Source organism: Ciconia boyciana, chromosome 4, assembly GCF_034638445.1.
Source record: "Ciconia boyciana chromosome 4, ASM3463844v1, whole genome shotgun sequence".
NCBI lineage: Eukaryota > Metazoa > Chordata > Aves > Ciconiiformes > Ciconiidae > Ciconia > Ciconia boyciana.
In genome coordinates, this window is record NC_132937.1 from 86961847 (window position 1) to 86986124 (window position 24278).

General features: G+C 40.8%; 1 protein-coding gene across 1 annotated transcript in view; it reads left to right on the plus strand.

Moving 5' to 3' along the window:
• Positions 1-23331, plus strand: part of DGKQ (diacylglycerol kinase theta) — a 102772-nt gene extending 79441 nt beyond the window's left edge. The window contains exons 16-23 of the mRNA XM_072860536.1: positions 614-765; positions 2133-2281; positions 2873-3054; positions 4578-4678; positions 10442-10588; positions 12211-12322; positions 14147-14299; positions 15450-23331. Of these exons, the coding sequence (XP_072716637.1) occupies positions 614-765; positions 2133-2281; positions 2873-3054; positions 4578-4678; positions 10442-10588; positions 12211-12322; positions 14147-14299; positions 15450-15548 (1095 nt within the window). The 3' untranslated portion in view covers positions 15549-23331. The remainder of the gene's footprint in view (positions 1-613; positions 766-2132; positions 2282-2872; positions 3055-4577; positions 4679-10441; positions 10589-12210; positions 12323-14146; positions 14300-15449) is intronic.
• The last annotated feature ends 947 nt before the right edge of the window (positions 23332-24278 follow it).

Genomic DNA, 24278 nt, shown 5'->3' on the forward strand with positions numbered 1-24278 from the left:
CTTTGAGAGCCCTGTCAGCAGCAGCAGCTTCAGTAGAGATCTCAGGATCGTAAGATACTGGCACCAAATCCTCCTGATAAAAAATTTTAAATACTTATTTTTAAAAGATGCTTCCAGCCTCTTATTTCATGGGGAGGGCCATGCCAGTGTCTGCCCCGAACACCCTCATTTTGAAATGGTTTGTCTTTGTAAATTAACATGTATTCTAAGACGACCACAAAACTTAAGACAAATGTTTCAATTGTTTTTGGGAGAAGTTCTCTCTTTGCAAGGAAGGTGTTTGAATTGTACGTGACTCTGGAAGATACTGTATCCCTCACACTATTCTTTGGCACAGGCTGTTTAGGAAGTGTAGGAAGGACTACTTACAGTGCCTTTTGTTTTTAACGTTAGGCTCAACTGTGTAGTTGGGGTGGGTTAAGGAAACTTCCGTTCCCAGAAAAACAAGATCAGCAGCTAACCTGTCTGTTGTCTGGTCATTGAATCTTTTTGTTTATCGAATCTGGATTTTTTTTACTAAGCATCAAGGAAGCATCAGGAAATACTGCTGAGATGCAGTAGTAATTTTCCTGCCTAGTCATGGTTTTGGCTAATCCTTCTTATCTTCTTTCAGGCCTCCAAGATACCACAGAACTGCTGCCCACTTCTTGTATTTGTGAATCCAAAAAGTGGTGGTCTTAAAGGTCGGGATCTGCTGTACAGTTTTAGAAAGCTGCTAAACCCACATCAGGTCTTTGAACTTACCAATGGTGGCCCACTGCCTGGGTAAGTTGTCATATTTTAATTTTTTTTTAATTTATGTTGTTTTGTTATTTTTTGAAAGGATGGATCAGATTCACTTGTTAGAAAGATCTAAATTGCTTCTGTTCTGTGCCTGAAGACCAGAGCAGTGGATCACTCCTCCTGTCTGGTTCTCACTGTGAAAACAGATTTAAACTTTGAGGTTCTCTAAAGGAAAGAGAATAGAGTAGTTCCTGATGTATATGCTTGTGTCAAGTAATGGAGTCCAGTCCTGGGAAAGTCATATGCACTTTACAATAACACAGATGTATTATTAAAAATAAAAAGATTTTATAATCGAATGGGCATGGAAAGAGACATGTCACATTGCCCAACGAGGGTTCATTTTTGCTTTTATTTCCTCTGATAGTTCATGGGAACTAAAAGGAAAGTATAATAAAATTTTCTATCTTGACTCTTGAAACTTGGCCACAATTGCAGAATTAACAGGGCCTGCCTGATCCCAGCTGCAACATTTCTAAATACAAGGAACAGAACCTAGGTTCTTGTAGGGAGGCAGGGACCAATTACTTGATGTAATCAACACCACTTTGTTACCAGCTTCATAAAACTGAAAGTGATGGTTGTAGCCTACCCAGAGTAGCCTCATTCCTTCAGCACTGCTTTAACAAAGAACTGTCATGACAAGCTGTTCAAAACAAAAGCTTTCATGGGAGAAACACAGCTTATGCCGGAGGCAAGAAAAACAAGCTGCACAAACTAAGATTTTTGTCAGAACTGTATAATTCTGTTGTCTTTCTAATGCAGTTCAAGCTACAACTTCAGTAATTCACTCATTTTGTTTTGCCCATGGAATCCTTCTGTAGCTCTATGGCAAAATGCTTCCACTTGTTCATTTCTTCTTGTGCAATGGGAAATAAAAATTCCTTTGCAGGATATCTCAGTATGTAGGATGAAAAGCCACAAAAGGTAAGACTGACCAGGAAAATAGTACTATGAAGAAGAAGATGTACTATGAGTCCTATGACTAAGTAAAAAAAAAAATCCACCACTAATCAACAACTACAATTTAGAGAGTTACAGATGTTCACATTGAAATTATGAATAGTTAGATCTCTGTGTCTTTGGTGGAAAAGGAAGTGATTAACAGTTTAATTCTAGCTGTGAAGAATCTTAGAAGAATGTGGTTTTCACTCTTTTTAAACAGCTTTATCTAAAAGTTCCTATTTTTCCATTCACTTTGTTGAAGTTGATGTGGAAACTGATGGTAAAGATGGGGGGGGGGAAATCCAGTATTAATGTGTTATCTTAAATAGCATATTAAGAGGCTTTACTTTTCCTGTACTACATTTTAACATTTCTTTTCCCTTTTGCTTTGTTTCTCAATGGAGGTTTCACACCTTCTCTGAAGTCCCCTCCTTCCGAGTGCTTGTGTGCGGAGGAGACGGCACTGTTGGCTGGGTCCTTGGTGCACTGGAGGAGATCAGGCACAAGCTGGTGTGCTCAGAGCCCTCAGTTGCCATCTTGCCTTTAGGAACAGGTGAGAATCACAGCGAACACGATTCTTCTGAGGGCAGAAGTCCTCCAGAAGGTTTATCCTTATTTATCCATCTGACAAACAGTTTTGCAGTTTAGATGCCATGATTCAGTTCTGGCCAGTGTTGGAGAGCAAGTGGAAGATCAGCTTTTTAAGGAAATATCAGTTAAGCTTTCTGAAGGAAAAATGAGCAGCAGGGGTGTTGATATGGGTGTGTCTGAGTGGGCAGGAGTTGGTGAGGGTAAAATATTATCCCCCTGACAACCACAGGTGCATCAGCCCTTGCTGTAAACCAGTGAACTCAGTGGCTCCCTGACTTCTCAACTCCATAACAGGTTTTTCTATCACTTTTTGTGAAAACTTTTCAGATGAGACAGCATATCAGTATGTGATACTGAGCACATGTGCAACCACAACAATGCTTAGATATTTTTTTCTGCTTGTTAACTTTTCAGTCCAATCTAACTAGTTCCGTGACTTGTTTGGAGCACCTTGATGCAATTTGATTTGTAGAACAGGGCTGATGCACTTTTTGATGCTTTTAGGTAACTTACAAAATGCAGTCATATTTTGGGGTTCTTCATTGTTGCCCAGGTAATGACTTAGGGAGGGTTTTGCGCTGGGGAGCTGGCTACAGTGGAGAGGACCCCTACTCGATTTTGGTTTCTGTGGATGAGGCGGACGACGTTCTTATGGATCGCTGGACTATCCTTTTGGATGCAGAAGAGCCAGCTGAAGGCGCAGAGAATGGTGTTGCAGAACCTGAGCCTCCAAAGGTGAGCTGAGCACCATTTGGGTTTGATTCTTAGGAACTGTTGTTCTAGCAAAAATCACAAAGAAGATAGATATTAACATAGTTTAATCTTTTATTGCTCACCTATCTTTGAGCTTGGGCCTTACTGAGCTATTCCTTAGCAAACACAGCCTACATCTGGATATAGTGCTTCAGTTTTGGTAGGACTGGTTGGCTGCAGAACACACTTCATAGCTGTTTGGCAAAAAGTGTCTGATAAGACAATTAATGAAAAAATTTAAGTGACAATGGCATACCTGTTTGCTTCAGTTGGAAAGAAATTTATCTCTCAAATAAGAGAAGCTTTTTGAAGGAACACCAAACACTTTCCAGAACACTAGTGAAACTGGAGTGTTGGCCAAAAAACAACCCCCATCCAAAAAAAAAGTACTCTCATCTTTGCTTTAACAGTTTAAAAAATGACTATGAGTTGCTAGCGTATACAGGAAGTAAATCCTTCTGGCATCTTATGTGTCTATATACAGGCATACGTATATACATACGTATATGCAATATACATGATTGCATGTCTGTGGCATCTGTTTTATTTTGACATCTGTTTTATTTTTTTGGAGTGAAAGTCCCTGTCCCTTGGTTCGTTTTACTTGTTTCTGTTTAGAATAAAAGATGTTGATTGTAGATGGTGACTTCAGAGCTTTCCATGAAGCTGAAAGCTCTGTTATGTTTACCGTCAGACAAAACAAAGAAATTAGACAAGGGAGTGGCAAAAATAAAGTAGGAAATTGTAATAAGATAGCAATTGTCTAAGATTTTAGTCCAGTTGCTGGAAAACCCTAGGCATTATGTGTCAGTTGGAAGATTTAAGTCGCTCAGGTTCCAGCTATTTTTCACTTGGTGGAGACAGGGGTTGATTTGCCCTAAGTGCCTAATCTGCTTTTTAAAGGTGAAGGGTGGGAGAGTCAAGGAGTAGGATAGAAGAGCTATGGAATGAACTGGCATGCAAAGGAAGAATTAATTGCAGAAATGGTTGAAATCTTTAGAAACTTGAGATTGGCATATAGGGAGCTAATTAAAATGCAGCTGAATAGGTGAAGTGAAGTTCTTCATTCATCTGGCATAAGCTGGTCACCTTCCAAAGTAAGGAAGAGCATCTTCCCAGTGATGTCATGATAAATCCATGGCTGATGCCAAAATAATAGTGGCATTAGTGTTCAGCAACTTGTGTAGTTATTGCATAGAATCTCTTTGAGAAATTGGGTTGGTTTTATTTCTGCATTTGTTTTTATTTCTGTCTTATTATGCTTGTTACTTGCAACTAAGATTAAATTTTGAAGTTTCTGATACTTTGGAAATAATGACTACAGATGTCAACAATTGTCCGTACAGCTTTATTTTTAGTGCAGTGTTTCTGGAAAATCTTTTCCAGAATCTGTCAAGATGCAAGTGACTTGGAAGGATCATCTGCAAAGCTTGCTTTTGTTGAAAAACTTTGGAACCTCTTCATTTATAAACGTAAGGAGAAAATAATACAAATTTTTTTGTCAGATTGTACAGATGAACAATTACTGTGGTCTTGGCATTGATGCAGAGTTGAGCTTGGACTTTCATCATGCTAGAGAAGAAGAACCAGGGAAATTTAATAGCAGGTAATCCTGGGGAAACCAGGGGTGAAGGGCAAACTCTGTGGTATTGCATAACTTCCAACTTACACTATGGCTGATAATCTTGAAATGCTACAGGTATCCACAAACAGTATTGCTTGAGGCAGAGCTGGCACTGGGAGGAATTAAGTTAGCCAGGAACTCATAGACACAGAATTCAGGGGGGTGGTTTGTGGTTTTTTTTTCCCTGGGGTTTTTTTTCAGGGTTTTTTTTTTTCCCTTTTACCAAGAGAGTAAGTTTTTTCCAAAAACCACAGGAGTTTTTGGAAGCCTTGTCATTATTATTCAGTATACGTATTTGCCAGTAACTGCCATGTTGAGTTAAGTGAAATTTTGAGGTAGTGGAAATATCCCTTATTCAAAGCCTTTAGCAGGAGGGAGGGCAGTGCTGCTACATGAGCAATAAACACACTGTTCAGAACTTCTTTGTACCTTTCCCACCCTTGCTTAGTGCTGTGGTAGCACCTGTGTGCTGGTAATAAGGATAAAAAAAATCTCTGTATCTCAAGTGAGACTGTGTGATTAAAAAGGTGTGGAGACACCTTCCTCCTTTCTGGTATGCAGATCAATCAATAATAGTACTTTTTCTTCTCCCATAATCACTGAGACTGATGAGAAAAAGAAATCACATTTCACAGTTAAGCAGTAATTCCTTGTAGAAACTGTTTTTGTCTGCTTTCCCTTATGTTTGTGAGTAAATGTCTTCTAAATTGTCTCTCGGTTACAGCCAGTTACAACTATGCAGTACTCAAATCCTAACTATTAAAAATATTCTCTGATGCGTTATGAGTGTAATGATGTGTAATCCCACCTGTCTTGCAGTGTTCTGTCTATCATTACAGGCATTGCTTATATTTTTTTCTTAAAAATGGAATAATACAGGATATTGTTTGTGGTACATAAGTTACTATTATGCACTGGTTTGCATTTTCAATCCACTGGATTAAAAACATCATAGGTAGTTGTGGTTTAGCCCCAGTCGGCAATTAAGTACCACCCAGCCGCTTGCTCACCCTCCCCCCCGGTGGGATGAGGGAGAGAATTGGAAGAGCAAAAGTAAGAAGACTCGTGGGTTGAGATAAAGACAGTTTAATAATTGGAACAACAACAACAACAAAAAAGTAATGAGAAGGAAAACAAGAGAGCAAGAGAGGAACAAAACCCAAGGGGAAAAAAACAGTGATACAACCGCTCACCACCCGCCAACCAACACCCAGCCAGTCCCCAAACAGCGATCGCTGCCCCCCAGCCAACTTCCCCCCATTTATATACTGAGCATGACGCCATATGGTATGGAATAGCCCTTTGGCCAGTTTGGATCAACTGTCCTGGCTGTGCCCCCTCCCAGCTTCTTGTGCGCCTGGCAGAGCATGGGAAGCTGAAAAGTCCTTGACCAGTGTGAACATCACTTAGCAACGGCCAAAACATCAGCATGTTATCAATATTATTCTCATACTAAAATCCAAAACACAGCACTATACCAGCTAGTAGGAAGAAAATTCCCTCTATCCCAGCCGAAATCAGGACAGCAGTAAAATCGGGCAATAAGTTTGCGTATAGCAGTGCCTGTTCTAGTGTATAAAACTGTTCTAGATTTACTTGTGCAATTAATATAATATAAGACTTACGTTCATTCTTCTTTTAAAGTATACTACTCTGACTTTGCAAAGCTGCAGCACTTTAGAAGATGTGTCCTTATTGCCACTGTATTGAAGGGTTATACTTTGGCTTTTATTGTCCTGTGTGCTTTTCATCCCTTGAATCTTTATCTCAGTTCACAGTGTGCAGCAGTGCAGTGGGCGATGATTTGCTACCATTCTTGCAGACCTTTTACATGTGTATTTGGACACTGTGCAAGCAGTGTGTCTTGAAGGGCATGTGGAAGAGAAGAGATGATTTTTTTTTTCTTTTGTAAATCCGAAGGGCTGTGTATTTCTGTGATTCAAGATCTTAAAAAGAAACATGAAATAATGAATTGATACTCAGGTACAGTTTCGCAGGAGACAAACAGCTCATGCAGGCTAACAGTACTGACACATGATTGTTGCCTTTCACTGCCTGTGATGATGATTGTTAAAATTGCTGACTTCACCCTTTCCCAGGATATGCAAATGCATGCTCTCGCCAGCAAGATTAGCATCTTTTAAAATTATTTTCAGTAAATTAACTAAGAAGGGTGGCTACTTAGTGCCAGATGCAACAGCTGCTGGCATGTGAACTGGCTGCTCTTGAGTGCAGAACAGGAAGTTTCAGGTTGTGGCAACAGAAATTGCAGGTAGTCCTTGGGAGAAAAATGGGCTTGAGTGCTCTTCTGAATCAAGACCTTAAGTGTGTCCTGAAAGCTGTGTGCTCTCCGGCCTCACGCTCTAGAGTCTCTTTACACACTCGGGACTCCTTATCTTTGGCTAGTAGCTCACAGTGCAGTGGTGTCTTCCCTGCAGGAAATTTAGTGCTGAACTTGCATTGCAGGGCAGTAGAAATAGTGTATGCTGTGGTAGTCATGGTTTTTATGTTGTTGAGTGCCAAGCTATGTGATGTTTTTTCACATCCTTTTTTCACAGCTTAAGGATCAGGGCATCTGTCTTCATTCCGCCATTCCCATGGGATACTGGAGCAGTCTTTAGGGTTGCCTATTACAGAAGACAGCACATCTTGTTTGTGCCATTCAAAATTGGCAGGAGACTGCTGTGACAGGCAGTCTCCTGGATGTAAGGTTAGGCAGAGAGAATATTCTGCATGATTTAATGCAAGTTTAGAGTTTTACAAAGATACAGAACTGTTCTCTCTCTTGGTGGGGGGAAGGCTTGAAAGTATTGGTTGTTTGATTTGTCGGTTGTGGGGATTAAAATTCTACAACGGCTATTGTCTGTCTAATTTTTTTTTCCATCTTAGGTCCTCTGTATGTGAACCTGGTAAAGTTCTGTCCCAGTCAGTAAGATCACCCTAATAAAAGCACCCAAACAGCCGCTAGTTATCGGTCAGAGCTTTTAGCGTTTGCAGTGGTGGTTCCCACCCAGTGGTGGACTTGTTGAATTGCAGGACTAGGTAAAAGGCAGTCATTTTGTTTTGCTTGATAGCTTTCCATGGTGTGTGCTGCAGTTCTGAGAGGTTTGTTTCTGAGAGATGTTGCCTAGCTGTTTATTAGTGCTCATGGGGAAACTGCAGTTCACTTAAAAAGGTCTGGCACACAGATTTCATATCCATCACCTTTAAAAAAAGAGTTCCCCAAACCTACCTTTCTGGGTGTGCAGCAGTTGTCAAGAGCTCTGAGAATTCTGGCTTTCCGCATTCTCACTTCATTTCTTCATGACTCTTGACGACTGGGTTCTTCATTTTGTTTTCATGAAAGCTTGGAAAGCAGTTACTGATGGTCTTGCTTCCTCTGGCCACCGGAGGTGCTTGCTGCTTGGGCAACAACCACAGAGATGATTAAACTAACAGCGTAAGTTGGTGCTGTGTTGTCTCCCTGAGTCTATGGAGACTTGTTCATGGGACTTTTTAAGAGCAAAGGCTGTTTTTCAATTCGCTCTATCAAGGATAAATACAGGATGCAATACTTAAAAAACACTCGTTTACTTTTGTAACCCATGAAACTGGTCCTATATAGGATCACCTTTTAACTTTATTCTGAGATGTTCAGTTTGCTAAACTGAAGAATTAGTCCAGCCTTCTGAATGTCCCTGAGGAAGGGTGTTTGTAGCTTTATGGGTGTAGCCAGTGGGGCATCAGGTAGTATGAATATTGGCTATACTTGTAGTGCATCTTTTGTAGAAAAACAAACCAAAAGGTGATTCCTCAGCTGTGTAGGTCAAATCCCCAGACTCATCTGAGCAGTAGGATGTTACTTTCATATCTCTTCTCTAGAAAGCCTTCCAAATAGTTTTGGGATGACATAATGATGCAAGTGTTGCAGCCAAGCTGATGCAAAGACTCACTGGCTCCATGGGGATGGATTAGCTGCATGTAACGCCCTGTCCTCCTCTCTCATCCCCATCAGTGTCATTTACAGCAATTTGGGTCTCACCCACTACAAACCTTGGTTTTCTTCAGCACAAATAAGGTGTCGGAGACTGCTCCAAGGACAACTTCCTCCTTCCTGCCTTGCTAATTAACTGTGGTGAAACTATTGCCTGCAAAATGTATGTAGCCAAGGGTTTGCTTTAGGAGATGCTTATTCTTTCTACGCAGGTGGGCAAGCTAGTATGGTATTGGCTACCACTAGCAGTAGACTGACAACTTCCACTGGCACTTTCTCCCCAAATCATGTCCCACATGTAGTGTGCAAAGAAGGGTGGTGATTCTAGCGGTGGATGTGCAAAGATCACCCTTCCAAGCTTGGCTGGCCATTTTAATCATAAAATCTTTGTCACCTTCAAAACCATTGGGTAGGAATTGGTGTGGTAACGTTACTGAAATCAGTTTGTTCATTCTTATTTGGTCTCAATGTCCTCATAAGATACATAAATGGAATGGAGTGATAGGATTTAATCTCTGACAGATTTACCTTTGTTGTGCCTCATGGGGTGCTGTATTCCATGTCTCTGGATCCTGTGGACCTCAGTGGTCCCTAAGTGTTTCTTAAAAGTCATGTAATTCAGGACTGTCTCTGCAGTTATGGCACTGTGTCATATTCTTTCAGTTTCTGCAGGCTTCCTTCTTCATGCAACAAGGATTAATACTTCCTGGGGATATTTAAAGTATTGTGTTTCCTACTGATATTCCGTTGTTTTTCAGTTGTATCCAAATCAGGCAAAACCTGTCTTAGCATACACACATCTTACTGTCTTGCCTGGAGTAGAAGCGTATGTTAAGCATATGTTAAATGGTGTTACATCAGGTACCTTTAATTCGGTGTTGTTTAAAACTGTTACCATGTAGGACTAATCATTCCCAATGTAGTAATTCAAAAGAACTGAACAGTCTCTGTCTGAAGAGTTGGCTATAACCCCCATGCTAAACTGGCTGTCTCCCCCCGTTGAATGTCTACAGCATTTAGACATAATGCTAGAGAGATTTTGCAGAGTTGGATTCCAATGACACCCATGTGCTAGTAGGGTCAAATAATGGAAATTTATGCTTTTTATTTTAAGGTTGCCCTGAAGGCCGTGTATCCAAAGGTTTCCATTATAGAAGAAAACACTGTGTGTAACTAACATTTGCTTATGTTACTCTTAAAATATTTTGACATTTCTAGGGATGCCATAAACTCTTCCTCATCTTTTTTACTCTAAAATTAGAGATGTGAAGAGCTCAGTCACAGGTTAACATTACTAAGTGTGTTTTAAGTTTCTACAGCTGAGGATATTTCAAATGAATTAGCGATATGTAAAGCAAAGATTTGCAAAGGTTTTTGTGCCTTAATTATTCTAGCGTAGCATGAGAAAATATTTTAAAATGTTTCATGAAGACCTCCAGGTCCTAATTAAAAATACAATTTTCCAGCCCAGTTTACATTTCAAAGAGGCATTGCATTCAGGCAACACTTTAAGAAGGGGTGATTTTTCTGTAATAAAATTTCACAGATCTCCACATGCCTCAACAGCACAAATCATCCCTTAAGTAAAAGTTATATAAAGTAGCAGTTCATGGCTTATGCCTTGTTTCTGCAGGAAAGCTAGAAGAATTTGGAGAGGATTTTAATTGAAAAGCTCTTTAAACATAACTGCTAGAGGACAATACTGGTATATGTACAAGGAAGAGTGCTATGCTGGGCCTTACCGTTGAGTTACAGGATGCTTGTCTTCCTAGGTTTCACAACAAAGGAGTTTACGTGAAAGTTGGGCTGCAGAAGATAAGTCATACCAGAAATCTTCACAAAGACATAAAGCTTCAAGTCGACCAGCACGAGGTGGAGTTACCAAGTATAGAAGGACTCATTTTTATTAATATACCCAGGTAAAAAGGAGAGGAAGGATCCTGTGTGGATCCTTGTCTGGCTGTATGTGTGGAAATGCTGCTTGATATTTGAGCATCAAATGTCAAATGGTTAGACAAAATGTTAAATGGTCTAGATTAATAGTTTGTTGTTACTGCATGTTTTTGATTATTGCCTGACTTGCTGGCTTTGCAACTGTGCCGAAGGAGCTAGCTCTCAATACCATTTTGACATCGTTTTTCTGATCCTTTGAAACTCACAATCTCATGCCACATAAAGGTGGTACTATCTTGTTTTCCCAGTGCAAACCCCCGTCCATTTGCTATTTCTTCTGTGTCCTAACAGTAATTTGGAATTATTTCCTCACCAAAGGTCTTCAGACTTATTTTGGAGCAGTTTTCTGGTAAAACATTACTTTTTAGGCATGGTTGTAGGCCTGTGGCTTCTGTCCACTACCATTTTCCCCCTCCCCCAAACTGTTTGAATGGTCCACCGGATTTCACCGTGACTTGTAGAAGGATCAAAGATGATCAGCTTTTACACCCTTTCTGGCATGCTAGAGACCAGGTGCCTAAGCAGTTGCTGCAGTGAAGGACAGCCAGGATTTGACTGTCAAACACCGTGCAGGTCCTACAGCCAGCTGGTCAGTATATGTGGAGGTGGTGGTGCTACCCCAGCTAGCTGTGGAAAACCCCCAGTTTGGGTACCTTTCGCCGCGTTGTGGGGGCTGCCCTGACACCTGCAGGGAGCTAGAGTTACTGCTGTGGAAGAAAGGAAGGCAAAACTGCAGGAAGTCTGGCTTCCTTAGATGTGCTGTTGGTAGAGGCAGGTTTTTTGTTTGCACAAACCCAGCAGGTAATTAGTGCTGCCATACTATTTTTTTTTCAAGTACACTCCTATCTCAAACTACCTGTATCTCTTTCCATTTTAGTCTGAAAGTGTTTCAACTTTTTACTCAAATACATATATATACATGTACACATGCACATACAGACAAGTATACGTTGCACATGAGAATGGTGAAGACAAGATCACGATTAGTACTGAGCAGTCAATGCACTAAAACAATAAGCCAGTCATTTGAGTAGGGAGGGTCAATACTGCACAAGAAGCAACATGGTGTTAAGTTGTCAGAAGCATTTCAGAAGATTGCAGTCCAGGAATACCTGCTTAACTACAAGTGAGTTTGGCCAGGTACAAGAATAAAAACTTGATACTTGTTTGAGCTTTAGTTTCTCCTCAGTAGCTTCCATGAATATTGTCAAGACCAGTAAGATCTATGTTAAGTTCTTAAGTCTTGGAGGTTAAGGGTTAGTGTAGCTGTAACCTGTATTTCACAGCAAACTAGAACTCTTTGGAGTTGCTTTCTTCCTACCTACTCTTTTTCTTTCAAATGGAATCTACTTACTTCAGTCCTTCTTTCACTCCTAAAAGATCCGGTCAGAAGTCTTCCAAATTTTAGGAAAACACTTCCTGCTTTTACAGTGCAGGAAAGCTGTGTTGTCCCCTCCAGCTGGTGGGGAGCAGAGTGTCTAGCTTTTGAAGTCTGGCGAACCAGCCACCCCTAGCAGGGTAGCGGCCAGGGTGCTCTGTGGCAGACAGCAGGTCCATGGGTGGTCGCTGTGGTGTGCTCTCTACGCAGCTGGGGGTCCGGAGCCGATCTCTGGGGGTCTGAGAGTGATAACCGCTTTGAGAAACCACGCATTGATGACGGCCTGCTGGAAGTTGTTGGTGTGACTGGCGTCGTTCACATGGTAAGTTGGTGTCCCAGTAAGAACAGAGGAAACATACATTTTCTCAGACTGGTTTGTTTTTGTAACAAACAGTGCATTGCAAGTGCGTAGTCCTAAAAAGTATGCATCTATGTTAAGGTTATGCCATTGTTTATTCAGGTACTTGTTGTGTCACGCAGAAATGGTTATAGATCATAAAAAGAATTCATGGGCAGCGTCAGCTGTCTATAAGCAAAGCATTCAGATGTCGGGAGTTTAGCTGCAGCTGGTATGCCTGTTCATGGAGTGCAGTGCCCTCTCGTTGCCTGTTTATTGGCCTGCCCTGAAGGTCCATTTTTAGGTGCCAGACTACAGCAGATGGAGTGGAAACTGAAGGAGCCTGTGGTTGGGTAAGAAGAAGTAATAGGAGTGTGAAGAGCTTCTTAAAAGTGCATGGGGAAATGCTTAATGACTTAAGTAGGCTTTGAACCGAGGCCAGAAACATACATGTATACATATATATGAAATGCAAATATATATATGTATTATGGAATGCACTAGCTTTCTCCTAACAGGTATCATGGTGTCAAAACCAAGCGGTTCATGGGATGAAAACAAGATTTTCTTTTAGTATTTTCTTTTAATAATACTACTCTTCACTTAATGTATTTGTGAAAAATCTTTGTCATACCTCATCACAATCAGGGCAGAGATTCCTTCTAGACAGCTGGCTTTATAATTATCTGCCACAGGCTTTCCAACACCTGTCTCTCAGAATCTGATGCTAGCTGCTCTTGATCCAAATGCTACGTGAAGCAGATGGTATGCCAGTTCTGCAAAGAATATGACTCAATTTGTGCAACTTTAATTCTTCCATGTATTACGTATTTTTACAATGGCCTGCTATTAGCAATGCAGTCCTGTGGGATGGTGGGTTATTTTTGTCTTTTCTTCATATTTCTTTCACTATCTTAAGAAATCTGCTGCTGAAAAAGTGTATGTGGTCAGGTAACTAGAGACAACTAATCCATACAACCACCAAAAATGGAAAGGTGGGTGCTTAAATTTGTTTGTGCAGCTCGATGTTTGGTGGTGGCCAACTTTACCGTTTTGTAATTTAGATCTTTTAAGGAAGACAAATATAAAGCATTCTGTTAGAAGTAGTGGTTTGGTAGAGATCCTTAACATTTTTGTGAAGTTAGAAGCAACAAGGATTATACCCGTTGCTTTGGAATATAAACGTTAACAAACCCATGCTCTGGTTTTGTGATCTTCTCTTAAGGTTTTTACCCCCATGTTTGGTGTCTGTACACATTCCCCAAGAGAATGTGTAGCAGCAAAGTTCACTTTGCTTCACTTCTTACAGTTAACACTCAGCTGTTAGTTGTAGTTGAGTATATGTAGTTAAGTATATATATAAGTATATGGAGTTGAGTTTGGCAAAACTCTCGCTCCCTGTTCGATAAAGTGCTTTTAGACTTTTGAGTTTCACATGTGCCAAAGTCTGTGTGTATAGTTAGGTGTTTTGAAAATGTGTTTACTACGTTATGGAGGGGGAAAGTAAAAGCAAACAAGATCTTTGTGAGTGCATGCTCCTTGGCTAACCTGAGTGTACAAATGACTTCACTGTGTAAGTTATTTTGCCTCTAGCAGCCTGCAGGGGTATCTGAGTTCACGCACTAACTTAAATAATTAATGCTGTGTCAGTAAAGGCATCCTATGCAGATTTTGCCTAAGCAGTTCTTTTACTTGAAACTTAGAATGTCAGGTGAGAATAAAATTTTATCCACTCAGTTTAAATATAGCTAATATTTGTGCTTCTTGTTTATTGGGGTGATTGATATCCTGGCTTTTACTTCCTAACAGGGTCAAGTCCAAGGTGGTTTTCGATCAGGAATCCGCATAGCCCAAGGCTCATATTTTCGTGTAACACTCCTAAAGCCAATTCCAGTTCAAGTTGATGGAGAGCCCTGGATTCAAGCCCCTGGCCAGATTATAATTTCTGCTGCAGGACCAAAGGTACTGGCTGTAGGTTTGTCTTAGCAAGTTGACTTTGTTTCTCCAGTGGATATTATCATATTTTGTTGCTTGTCTGTTGTATTCTGATGCTTAACTTTAAAGGAGCTAGTCAGCACGGTGTGGCAACTGATGGATAAGTACATGGCAGTTTCTACAGAGGATGGTTTGATGGCCCTCTCCACTGGCTCAGATGGGGCTTGTGTTTAAAAAAGTAGTCCCTGAGCCTCAGCCTAGTGACTTAAATTTTTTCCCCTGTATTGAGATCTCCGGGCAGTGTTGCTTGCCCTGAAGCAGATCACAATTATGAAGGCCATGGTAGTACCGCAGTGTGCGAGGTAGGAAGCAGTCTGCTGGCGGTGCTGGAGAAAGGAAGGTCTGTCAGAGAGCAGCAAAGGAGAAAACTGAGTAACGGAGGAGGAGGGTCTGAGAAAAAGAGACTTTGGAGTAATCAGTGTCTGGTTTTCCTTGATATTTCAATGCATATGTAGAAGGAAGAGAGCATCAGCTACCTAAGAATTTAACTTCTCTATTGACATTGAAATTGTGAAATAAACATTTTGCAGTAGTTGACTCTGGTGCACACCAGTCTACACATTTGCCTGCTACCTTAAGGATGCCTTTTTAACTCAAGAAATTTGTTGCTACAGGCAGTCTCAGAGAATTTGTAGCCCTACTGGGAGGGCTACCAGAACAATGGCCCTTGCAGAGGAAAAATGGGTGAAAAAGAGGGTCATACCTCAAATGTTTTGGAATATGTTAAACTTTGTTCTTTTCGGGGGGGGGAGAAAACAAACCTAGCTTGTCCTTCCAGTGAGAAATATTTCTATCTTTCTATCAGATTAGTGACTAAGTGTTATCTTACACATATATACATACACATATATATATGTATATGTGTGTACATGAATATATGTGCACACGCATACATATCCTTATACATCTATATACATACGTGTATATATGTTTATGTAAAAAAAGCAGTTAATCCTATAGCTTTATAAGGATAGGTGCTTCAGATAGTTGTGTATTTAAATGCTTTTCTGTTGCAGTTCCAACATTTTACTTGTTTATTAGTTGCCTTAGATCTCCTTTTAGGTGAATACAGATATTTTAATACTCACTCACTTTCTTTTAAAACTTTCCATTTTAGGTCCATATGTTGAAAAAATCCAAGCAGAAACAGAAAAAAACTGGAAGCCTGAGAGAGATGAGAGTGGATAGCATGTCAGTCTCTGACGGAGGACGCTAAGTGGAGACCTGTGCTCAGAAGTGATGCAGCACGCCTACTGTAGATACCAAGATGGTTCAGTAAAACCAAGTGCAGACAACTAGTGAAGAGGGTTGCTTATGAGCAACATTTTGATATCATTACATTTTGATAGTACTGGGTTCTACTTCGTCTGTCAAAGATAGTGCCTCATTGTTACAAATAACTATTATGTACCAATTGTCTCATCTGAAATGTTTACTTTAGGTTGCTTTTCCATAAGCCATTTCCCACTTTTTCATGTATATAGAAACTGAGGCTAAACAGAGATTCCAAGATGCTGAGATTTCTGCATCTACCTTCACAAAGACTCTTCCCCTCCTCCCAGCTTTTTCGTAAAGAAAATCATTCCATAGATAAATTTTGGTGCATTGTTCCATAAATGAAAATGTGTTCCTTTAAATTAATGCTCACAGTAGCCTCCCAACCAAAAAAAGGCAAAGACATGAGCTGCTGAGAACTCCTTGGATCAGTCCAAATAGCACAGCTGAAACAGTACTACCGTAAAGAGACAAATACAAAACACAGGAGAGATTATTTCTATAAAAGGAGCCCCGTGCACTGGGAAGAGAGAAAGTACTAGAACAGTTGAGTCAAAATATTTCAGAGTTTACTTCAACAGTATTTGGACAGTGTGAATGAAGGGGAAACAGCTTGTAGAGGAAGTTTTCAACTGCAGCTTAGTTTCCGATATTATTCAGCCAAAGCCTGTTTTAAAAGGCACTTGAATTTCAGCAACTACCACTCTAATGTAAAAAAGGAACAAGAATACCCAAGGCAGTATTACATTACACTGATTTTTGTCTATCATTGAAACCATTATCTTTGAACCAGCCTTTCCTTCTTGTCTTTACTTGTGCTGTTTCATTTTCATTAATTTGTCACAGTTGGGACTGTTATTTAACAGCAAGCTCAAAGACTAAAAAAATCATCACTAATTAGGGTAAAAGAAGTACCATTTAGTGTTCAGTAAGTAAATTAGCACAGTCGTATGTTAGAGCTGACCTGAAGTACAGCATAGCTTCGCTGAGGAGCCTTAGGAGATATTGAAGCCTGTAGCGTGCACGTAACGTGCTGTAGGCTTCTGGGGATAACTGGGGATGCGATAGCTGTCATGAAAACTGACTTGCCTGCTCAGCCTTCTCAAGTCCTTGGTGGGTGTAGTTACCAGATGTGGGCCCAGGACACAGTGACTGTCTTTTCTCACTTGGATGAGTGTGTGCTCTTCAGAGGCTGTTCCTCTGTCAGCTCCTGTGAGACAGAGATCACCTCTCTGTGCTTACCCGTCTGCTGAAGATGCGGGGATCCAGGACTTCTTTTACAGCTTCCTGCTAGAGACTGGTACTAGAGCAGACATGCTGGTCCTGTCATACACTACATATATCTGCTGTCCATGGCTGTAGTCGTGTTGGTCTTCACTCACATCTCTGCTGGTCTCATCTCACTGTGGTTCTCCAGTGACCGAACCTTTCACTTCAGGTCAACATCATACACAAGGGGCCCTCTGAACCAGTTGTGGTGCAGGGGGCCTGCATGGTTTTGCCACTTGCATGCATCTGCTGCCTGGAGCTGTTTAAGCCATGTTGGCCAGAGCCCACTTAGCTAGCCAGTGGGTGGCTTACTTGTCCTCTGTTGCACGGTAACAACAAATTCAGCTATGGATGGCATGAATTCATCACTGAAGTGGCAGCTTTGGGAGTGTTCCTCTTGCCAGTGTGTCTAGAAAAACATCTCCAGCTGCTTCAGGGGACTTCAGTGTAACTTTGAAACATGCAAAAGCCGTTTTGTCTTGGAGCCAGTTATGTGCTGAGGCAGTTCCTGCTGGGTCTCGTTGATCAGTCTGTATACTTCAAGCACTGTGCCAGCCTCAGCAACATCTGATTATTACCTGTGCTTTCTACTTTCCAGTCACGGTGCAGATGAGGGTGTGAATGTGGGTGCTGTGAGACAGTGATCTATAGCAACAGAATGATATAGCTAAAGCTATAAACGGAGACTGAACAGCCATGCAAAAATGGCAGCCGCCTGCAGCCTCTCCTTCCTGTCCAGCGATTCCTTCTGTTCTTAGTGTTCTCGTAGAGATGCATTTGGAGGACTGACTCCCGTTTTCAGTGAAGCCTGTTATTAATTGTTCAAATTGCTAGTTTAATTTTAGGGTTGTTCTTCAGGTACCACCATGTGGACTATAACTTATCTTTTTATTCAACATGCAAACTGGACTCGTGAAGGAGATAGTGTGGATAGCACAGATCTAAAATCCTCGTCTCCTGATCATTAAACACAGGGTTGTCTCTGCTTCAGAACCTGGGCATGAAGGATCAGCTGGAGCTCTTCTGGCATCCTGGTACCGGCATTACAAGTAGGAAGGGTAAAGTGTTCTGTTTAAGGGTATGCCCTCTCAGGATGAAACTCACAAATCAGAGAAGAAATCTGAAGTAGATTGCTGCTTATAATTGTCCAGAAAGCCAGAGAAACTGTTTTGTGTCCTCAGGGCAGCAGAAAGAATGCATGGTCTTCTTTCCAATTGTTGACTCAGTAATGGAGAGGAAAACTTGACTTCTTGTCACAGAAAACATGCATAAGCTTTAAGCTTGCTGGTACTGACCATCTTCTGCAGCCCAAGTAAATAAACCTGGCTTACTGTTTTTCCAGACATGTTTCATTCTGCAGCATGCAACTGACTGTTTCATGTTCTTGGCTCGTTAAGGGCCTGGCTGTCTCTCCCTGTTGCTCAGTATCTGTTATCTGAAATAACATGAAACTCTTGGGCCGCAGTATTTTAATCAGAGGACCCCTTATTGTGGCATATTCTTCCATGGGGATTTTCCATCCCTGGAACACTGCACGAGCCTGTCTTGGGGTAGCGTTGCGGTAGCAAGGTGACACAGAAGTATGAATGTGTTCTCACAACTGCCAGAGGGGATCCTGGTGGAGGACAGGAAGGCTTTTGAGTTTTCTTTTTCCTTTCCCTTTTCTCTTTTTCCAGAAACCAGCTCCTATATGTTGTTTGAGCAGATGAGTGCCACACGGGAACAAAAACCTATCTTAAGAAAACACACTTGGCATTTAAGGTCTCTTTGCATCATAAAATGATTCTTAGTGTGTTTTGAAGACAAAACAGATTCCTGAGCGGTTGAGATAGGAAAGCTCCTGTAAAGCTTTTAAAAGGAGAAACTCACTATTTAACCCCTCTATTAAGATGCTCCAGTTTCAGGTACTGTAAAGGCCAGTATAACAAGAATGTATATATTCTTTTTTTTTTTTTTTTGACATTTTTATCACACTTAGTATCTGAGAAAGCCTGGTATTTTCTTCCATAGTATGTAAGACTTCCTTGAAGAGGGGAGATAAGTCTTTGCAGTTAAAATGAAACATTTTGACTTAGCCTTGACATTGTAGAAAACAATGCAGTATAATTTACATGACAGTGGGCAGAAAAATGATTCTCAGCACCGAGTCTTCGAGTAACATTGTGTGAGAACCTAGTGGTCACATGGCCAAGTGCTTTAAATAATGCAGTAACAAAAGTGTTGGGGAGGAGTCTTGGTTCTGTCAAGACAGGTGTTAAATCAACATCAGGGTATCAAAATCATAGGACCAGGAACCATAATCTATAGACAGGGAGGAGATGCAGGCTCATTGCTATCTTGAGCACACTCCTTCATCCTCTCTCCACTGCCCTGCCTTTTTACCTTGCCTATAAACCATGGCAGGCACAGATAGCACAGCTGGCGTCTCTACTGCTGAGACACGCACTCCTGAGCTTTTACTAGTGTCCTACTAGGCTTTGCCAGCATGGGGGAGAGAAGGGTCCTGAAAATCATGGTGCATTTCAAATAACCCACTATTGCAGATGAGAGAAGGTGGTCAGTTGGTTAAAAGCTGTTTTGATTGGTAAACACATTACCTCTGTCTTGAATTAGGAAAACCAAAATTCAAAAGCTCATCCTTGAGATACAGGTGCTACTTCAGAAAATTTTTTGCTTTTCCCCCGTGGCTTTTACGCTTGATTTGTATAGTTTAAATTGCTGATGTATCATTTGCGTTGATTTTTAAATGAAACTGTTATTTTGCCAAAACTTTTTATTTATATATGTGTGTGTACATATATGTCTATACATACATACATACACACACCCCCTTTAAAAATAGGCCTTACTGTATTTCCTTTCACAGTGCCTAGTTGTACAGCTTTTGCTGCGTTACAGCATTCTGAGAGCACTCACTTCTGGATCTTTCTCTCACCAGTTTTGGACAGGAGGCAGAGCTTGCTTTCTTACTGGTCCCACTGAGGTTCACAGCACATATTCGTAATGGACATGTGCTTTCCAACAAGACATGATGGCAATACAGTGAAACACAACTGTGTTTAGAGTACAGTCTCTGCATGTGTACAGTTTGAGCTCCTCTTGCTCTTTCTAGATTTTAATCAAGTCTGCGTATGTCTAAAATCAATGGCAATGGCTGTTGTAGCATTTTAAAAACTAGAGGAAGCTGTAGCGTAGTCCATTGCAAGACCTAAATAAGCAACAAAACTACATGAATTGTTATAGACAATTATTCATTAATCTTCACAGTTACCCTCTTACAAATGTTGTACAGATTGCATTTCTTTAAAGAGCAAATAATGTACTTGTTTTGAATATCAGCTGTTTGGAATCGCTAAGCATTTACGCGTGCACATTACTCTGCAGCAGGCTGTTGGCATATAAATGTGTCATTATCAAATGAAGCCTCATTTTGTGGGAGGAGAAGGTAAGAGGATCTATTGTAACACTTAAAAAGGACTTATGTTGAAGACACAACAGATTTGGCTGCACAAGTATTTTATAATGTACTGACTGTGTGAGGGGGTGTGCCCTGTGCTGCGTAGCCACTGGTCCGTACTCCAGCACGGAAACTGGGGGTGCGTTGGAGTTGTGCACTTGAGAGACCTGGCAGTAGATGTTCTTTCAGTCTGCACCTCATACCTCTTCCTTACAACCCTCATAGTAACTGTGTATTTTCCTCTTCTGCTAGGCTGCCTTCCTGCCCCTTGCGCCCAGCCTTTATAGTGAAACTGGTAACAAAGGCACAAGTATGGGGTGGTGAATGCGTGTGGAGAGCAGGGGAATGGAGATCCTGCTCTAAAACAGGATTTTTTTTAAAACAGAACCCCGCTCTGGCTATTGGGCTTAGACTGTTCATTGATTTCTACTTCAGCTTCTACTTCAGCCATTTAATAGCTGTGCAGCAAAGACTTAGCAACTGCTGAGCTACCTTGGATTCATGGTGACAGCATTGACTTATTTTCAGCCTTTGATCTTAACATGCACCAGTGCATGTATCACTTCATATACTTTTTGCACTTAACAGAAAATGCAGGTTAGATAGGCTTAGGGTGTGGCAAAATTGCAATGTTTGTACTTTTTTGTAAATATGGGGATGATTCTGCAGATACAAAGATGCACTTTCAGGTAACAATGAAAACATGTTTGTAGAACGCAACTGTTCAGGAGTTTCTCTGACTGCAGCGTTCCTTGATCCCCATCCATCTCTAATACTGTGTTCTTGAAAGCCTGCTTGGGAATGAGAGATGGTATCTTCCTCCCATTGCAGTATGTATTTATAGCTGACTGACTGAAAGTTCATCTATATTTTTAAACAATTACAAATTGGCTGCTATTCTAAGATTTAGGTTTATTAGACTGATTTTATAATGCATAAAAGTAATGTTAAAGTTTTATTTATAATGTCAACATTTACTGATTTGACACTTGGCTTGGAGAAGAGATCCAGCTCAAAGCCTTCGTTCCCTTTGGTATTTAATGTATTTTGTTTAACAGTGTAGCCATTGTGTGTGTGGAATGCAGTGAAATGAATGCAAACTACTAACCTTAACCTGCAGTTAGACCAGCAGTTTCAATGTTTACAGGACAGTGACTATTGATTGTAAACCCATACATGTTGGTTTAAACAGTGCACTCTTTCCATGTTTTGGAAGCATTGTTTTTGCTTCCTGTGACAATTAATGAAATAGTTGCCTTCTGGTTTAGGTTCCTGGTTATGTCTCTTTGGAGAGATTTAAATGCAGATTATGACTTTTCAGCCATGGACTCACAGGACAGAATTTCTACTCATAGAAGTGTTGTATTGAACATGTTTTCCGAAAGATTGACTTTATTTTTTGTGAAGATAATTTATGAGAATGTTTTATAAGCAGATCAGTGTTGTTGAAAAAGTTGGTCTCAAGTCTTGAAATAAATGTGTGTAGTTATTAAAGATGTATCCCAAAGCAAAGTACTTTTAATAGGGCGCTGTTACTGATGTAGTTAGCCCTCTGAGTTCTCCCAGCAACACACCCATTTAACATGTCACTGTGCACACCTTATTTAGGAGCAGACTTGATTTCAGAAGATGTGGCTTCATTTATATTGTATGTATCCCGTATTACACCTCTGGCAGCAACTCCTAATATAAACATCAGCTGCAGAAGGCAGAGCTTTTCCCCCATACAAATCACTTCAGGTTAAAGAGCAGAGAGCCCGCCCTTGTGCTTGACTGCAGGAGCGTTACAAGTCTGATGACCGTTCGGCTCTTACAGTCCTCTCTCACTGTCCGCAGGGTGTGCCACACATTAGTCCTTTTGCTTTCTGAAGGAAGGAAGGAGAAAATCGACATGTGCCTGTGTCAAACAGTTAACAGCTTGCCTCACCATGGCATCCCTTTGTGCTGCTGATCTTGCCAAACTGGGTAGCAAGAGGTGCTTGAAGAATTACTGAGTATTTATTGTGTAATTTTAGGTGCTTATAAAGCCTTCACTGCTATTTTAAAGCAAAATTCTGGGGATCTGTAGCATAGCAATAGCTGTATAACTCCAGCTTTCTGAACATGCCAAAAGCAAGTTATCCTTGGGATAGTTTAATTAGCAATGGTGTAGATAGTAGCAATCAATACCGTGAAGCTGCAAGTTCTCATTATTGGAAGGGAGCATCTCTGCTTTGAATGCAAAGCATCACAGAGTTTGTAATTCGCTATAGATTTCAGCATCCCTCCTACTTAAGAACCACCCATGACGTCTTAACTTCTCAAACTATGGCTTAACTGTTGCTTAAGTAACTGTGTTTTTCACCTCTGGTTATTTAAATCATCCAACTTCCAGCAGTTTTATGAATGCTATTTTAATATCAAGATACTCTAAGATGTCCTATAGCATTTCTTGTGAATGTCCTAATACATTGGTAATAAATCATCTTGGCCCAACAAGCTAAGGTAAGCTGACCGTTGAACAGCTTAATTATTGTCTAGTGCTTATTCTTTGTGCATCTGCCTAATAATTCGCAGAACAAAAAGCCTAAGTATAAGCATTAAAGTGGTTGAAAACTGTTTCCACATTGTGTGCCTCAAACCAGTAATGCATTATCACACATGTTTACTTGTGGATTGGTCTCAGAAACAGGCTTTTAATGATGTAACTTGTTTCTCAATGTCTGCCTTGCAAATGAGACACGTCACTTTGCTGTGGTAACTTGTCTACAAGTAACATACCTAGTGTACTAATTGGTTTTAAAAAAAGTAATTTATAAAAGATGGACTTTTCTCTTATATTTAAACATCTGTTTGTCCTTGGGTTATGTTCTTAGAACAATTCTGTATATATTTTGCAATATGTGTTTTGTGTTTGATTGTACATTTTGCACTGATTTGAAATTCTGTATTCTAAGTATTATTTACAAGTTCCAGAGATCCGTAACTGAAATTATCTGTGAAAAATACAACATCTCTTCTACCCTGGATGTTTGTGGAGTTGTCATGCTTTACAAATAGTGAAATACATTTCTGTAGAGACAAACGTACTTTGTTTCAGCGGGCACTACTTTTATAGATATTCTATAGCCTTGCTGTTTGAGATTGGGTCATGCTCTGTGAGAGGGCGGCTGTGTTGTAGCAGTGTTATTTCATAGGTTTTAGTTTCTAAGATGACACCTACACACTAAGTTTGACCCCTGCAACATTCATGCACTTTCTAGAACCCTTACTTCTGTGGGTAGCACTTACTGTAACTGGTAAAATCTTTCTGTGATAGCACCACAGTGTGTTAAGCATTTTTGTTTTGTGGGTTACTTTAATGATAATCCAGATTTTCCGAGGTAGTTTTGTACAATTGCTTGCCCTGTTTGCAGTCCTCTAGAAACACATGGCCTGGTGTTTTCAGTCTGTGGGGAACAGGCCCACGTGTAGCCCCATTGTGCTTGGCTTGGGTGAGCAGTGGTGGACCTGGCCTGCAGAACCCATGGACCTTGGCTTGGAGGGAGTCAGCTGGGGCAAGAGGAAGGGCTGTCCAGGGAGCAGAGCCCAGATGGAAACTCTGCCCCACTGTGGGTGGACAGCCCACCCCTCTTTGGAGGTCAAGACCTGTCAGCTCCTGGCCTGCTCATGGCTGATGGGGTCCATCAGCTTGACACCTCCACTTAGGATGTCCCTGCTGCAGTAACCCTTCCTCTGGCATGGAGCAATTGTTTCTCCCCACTCTGTTCAACAATTGGTTGCAGAACAGGGGAGGGCTTGTTTTTGCCCTAGCATCTCAGGCTAAACCTTATTGTTACTTGCTAGGCTACAAATCAACAAGCTGTGAAGCAGCTACAACCACATTTAAAAAACATATATAGAAAAACTCAGTTCAGGACTACTGTTCTGGGGAAAGAGGGGAAGCAAACAAATCACTGACCTTCA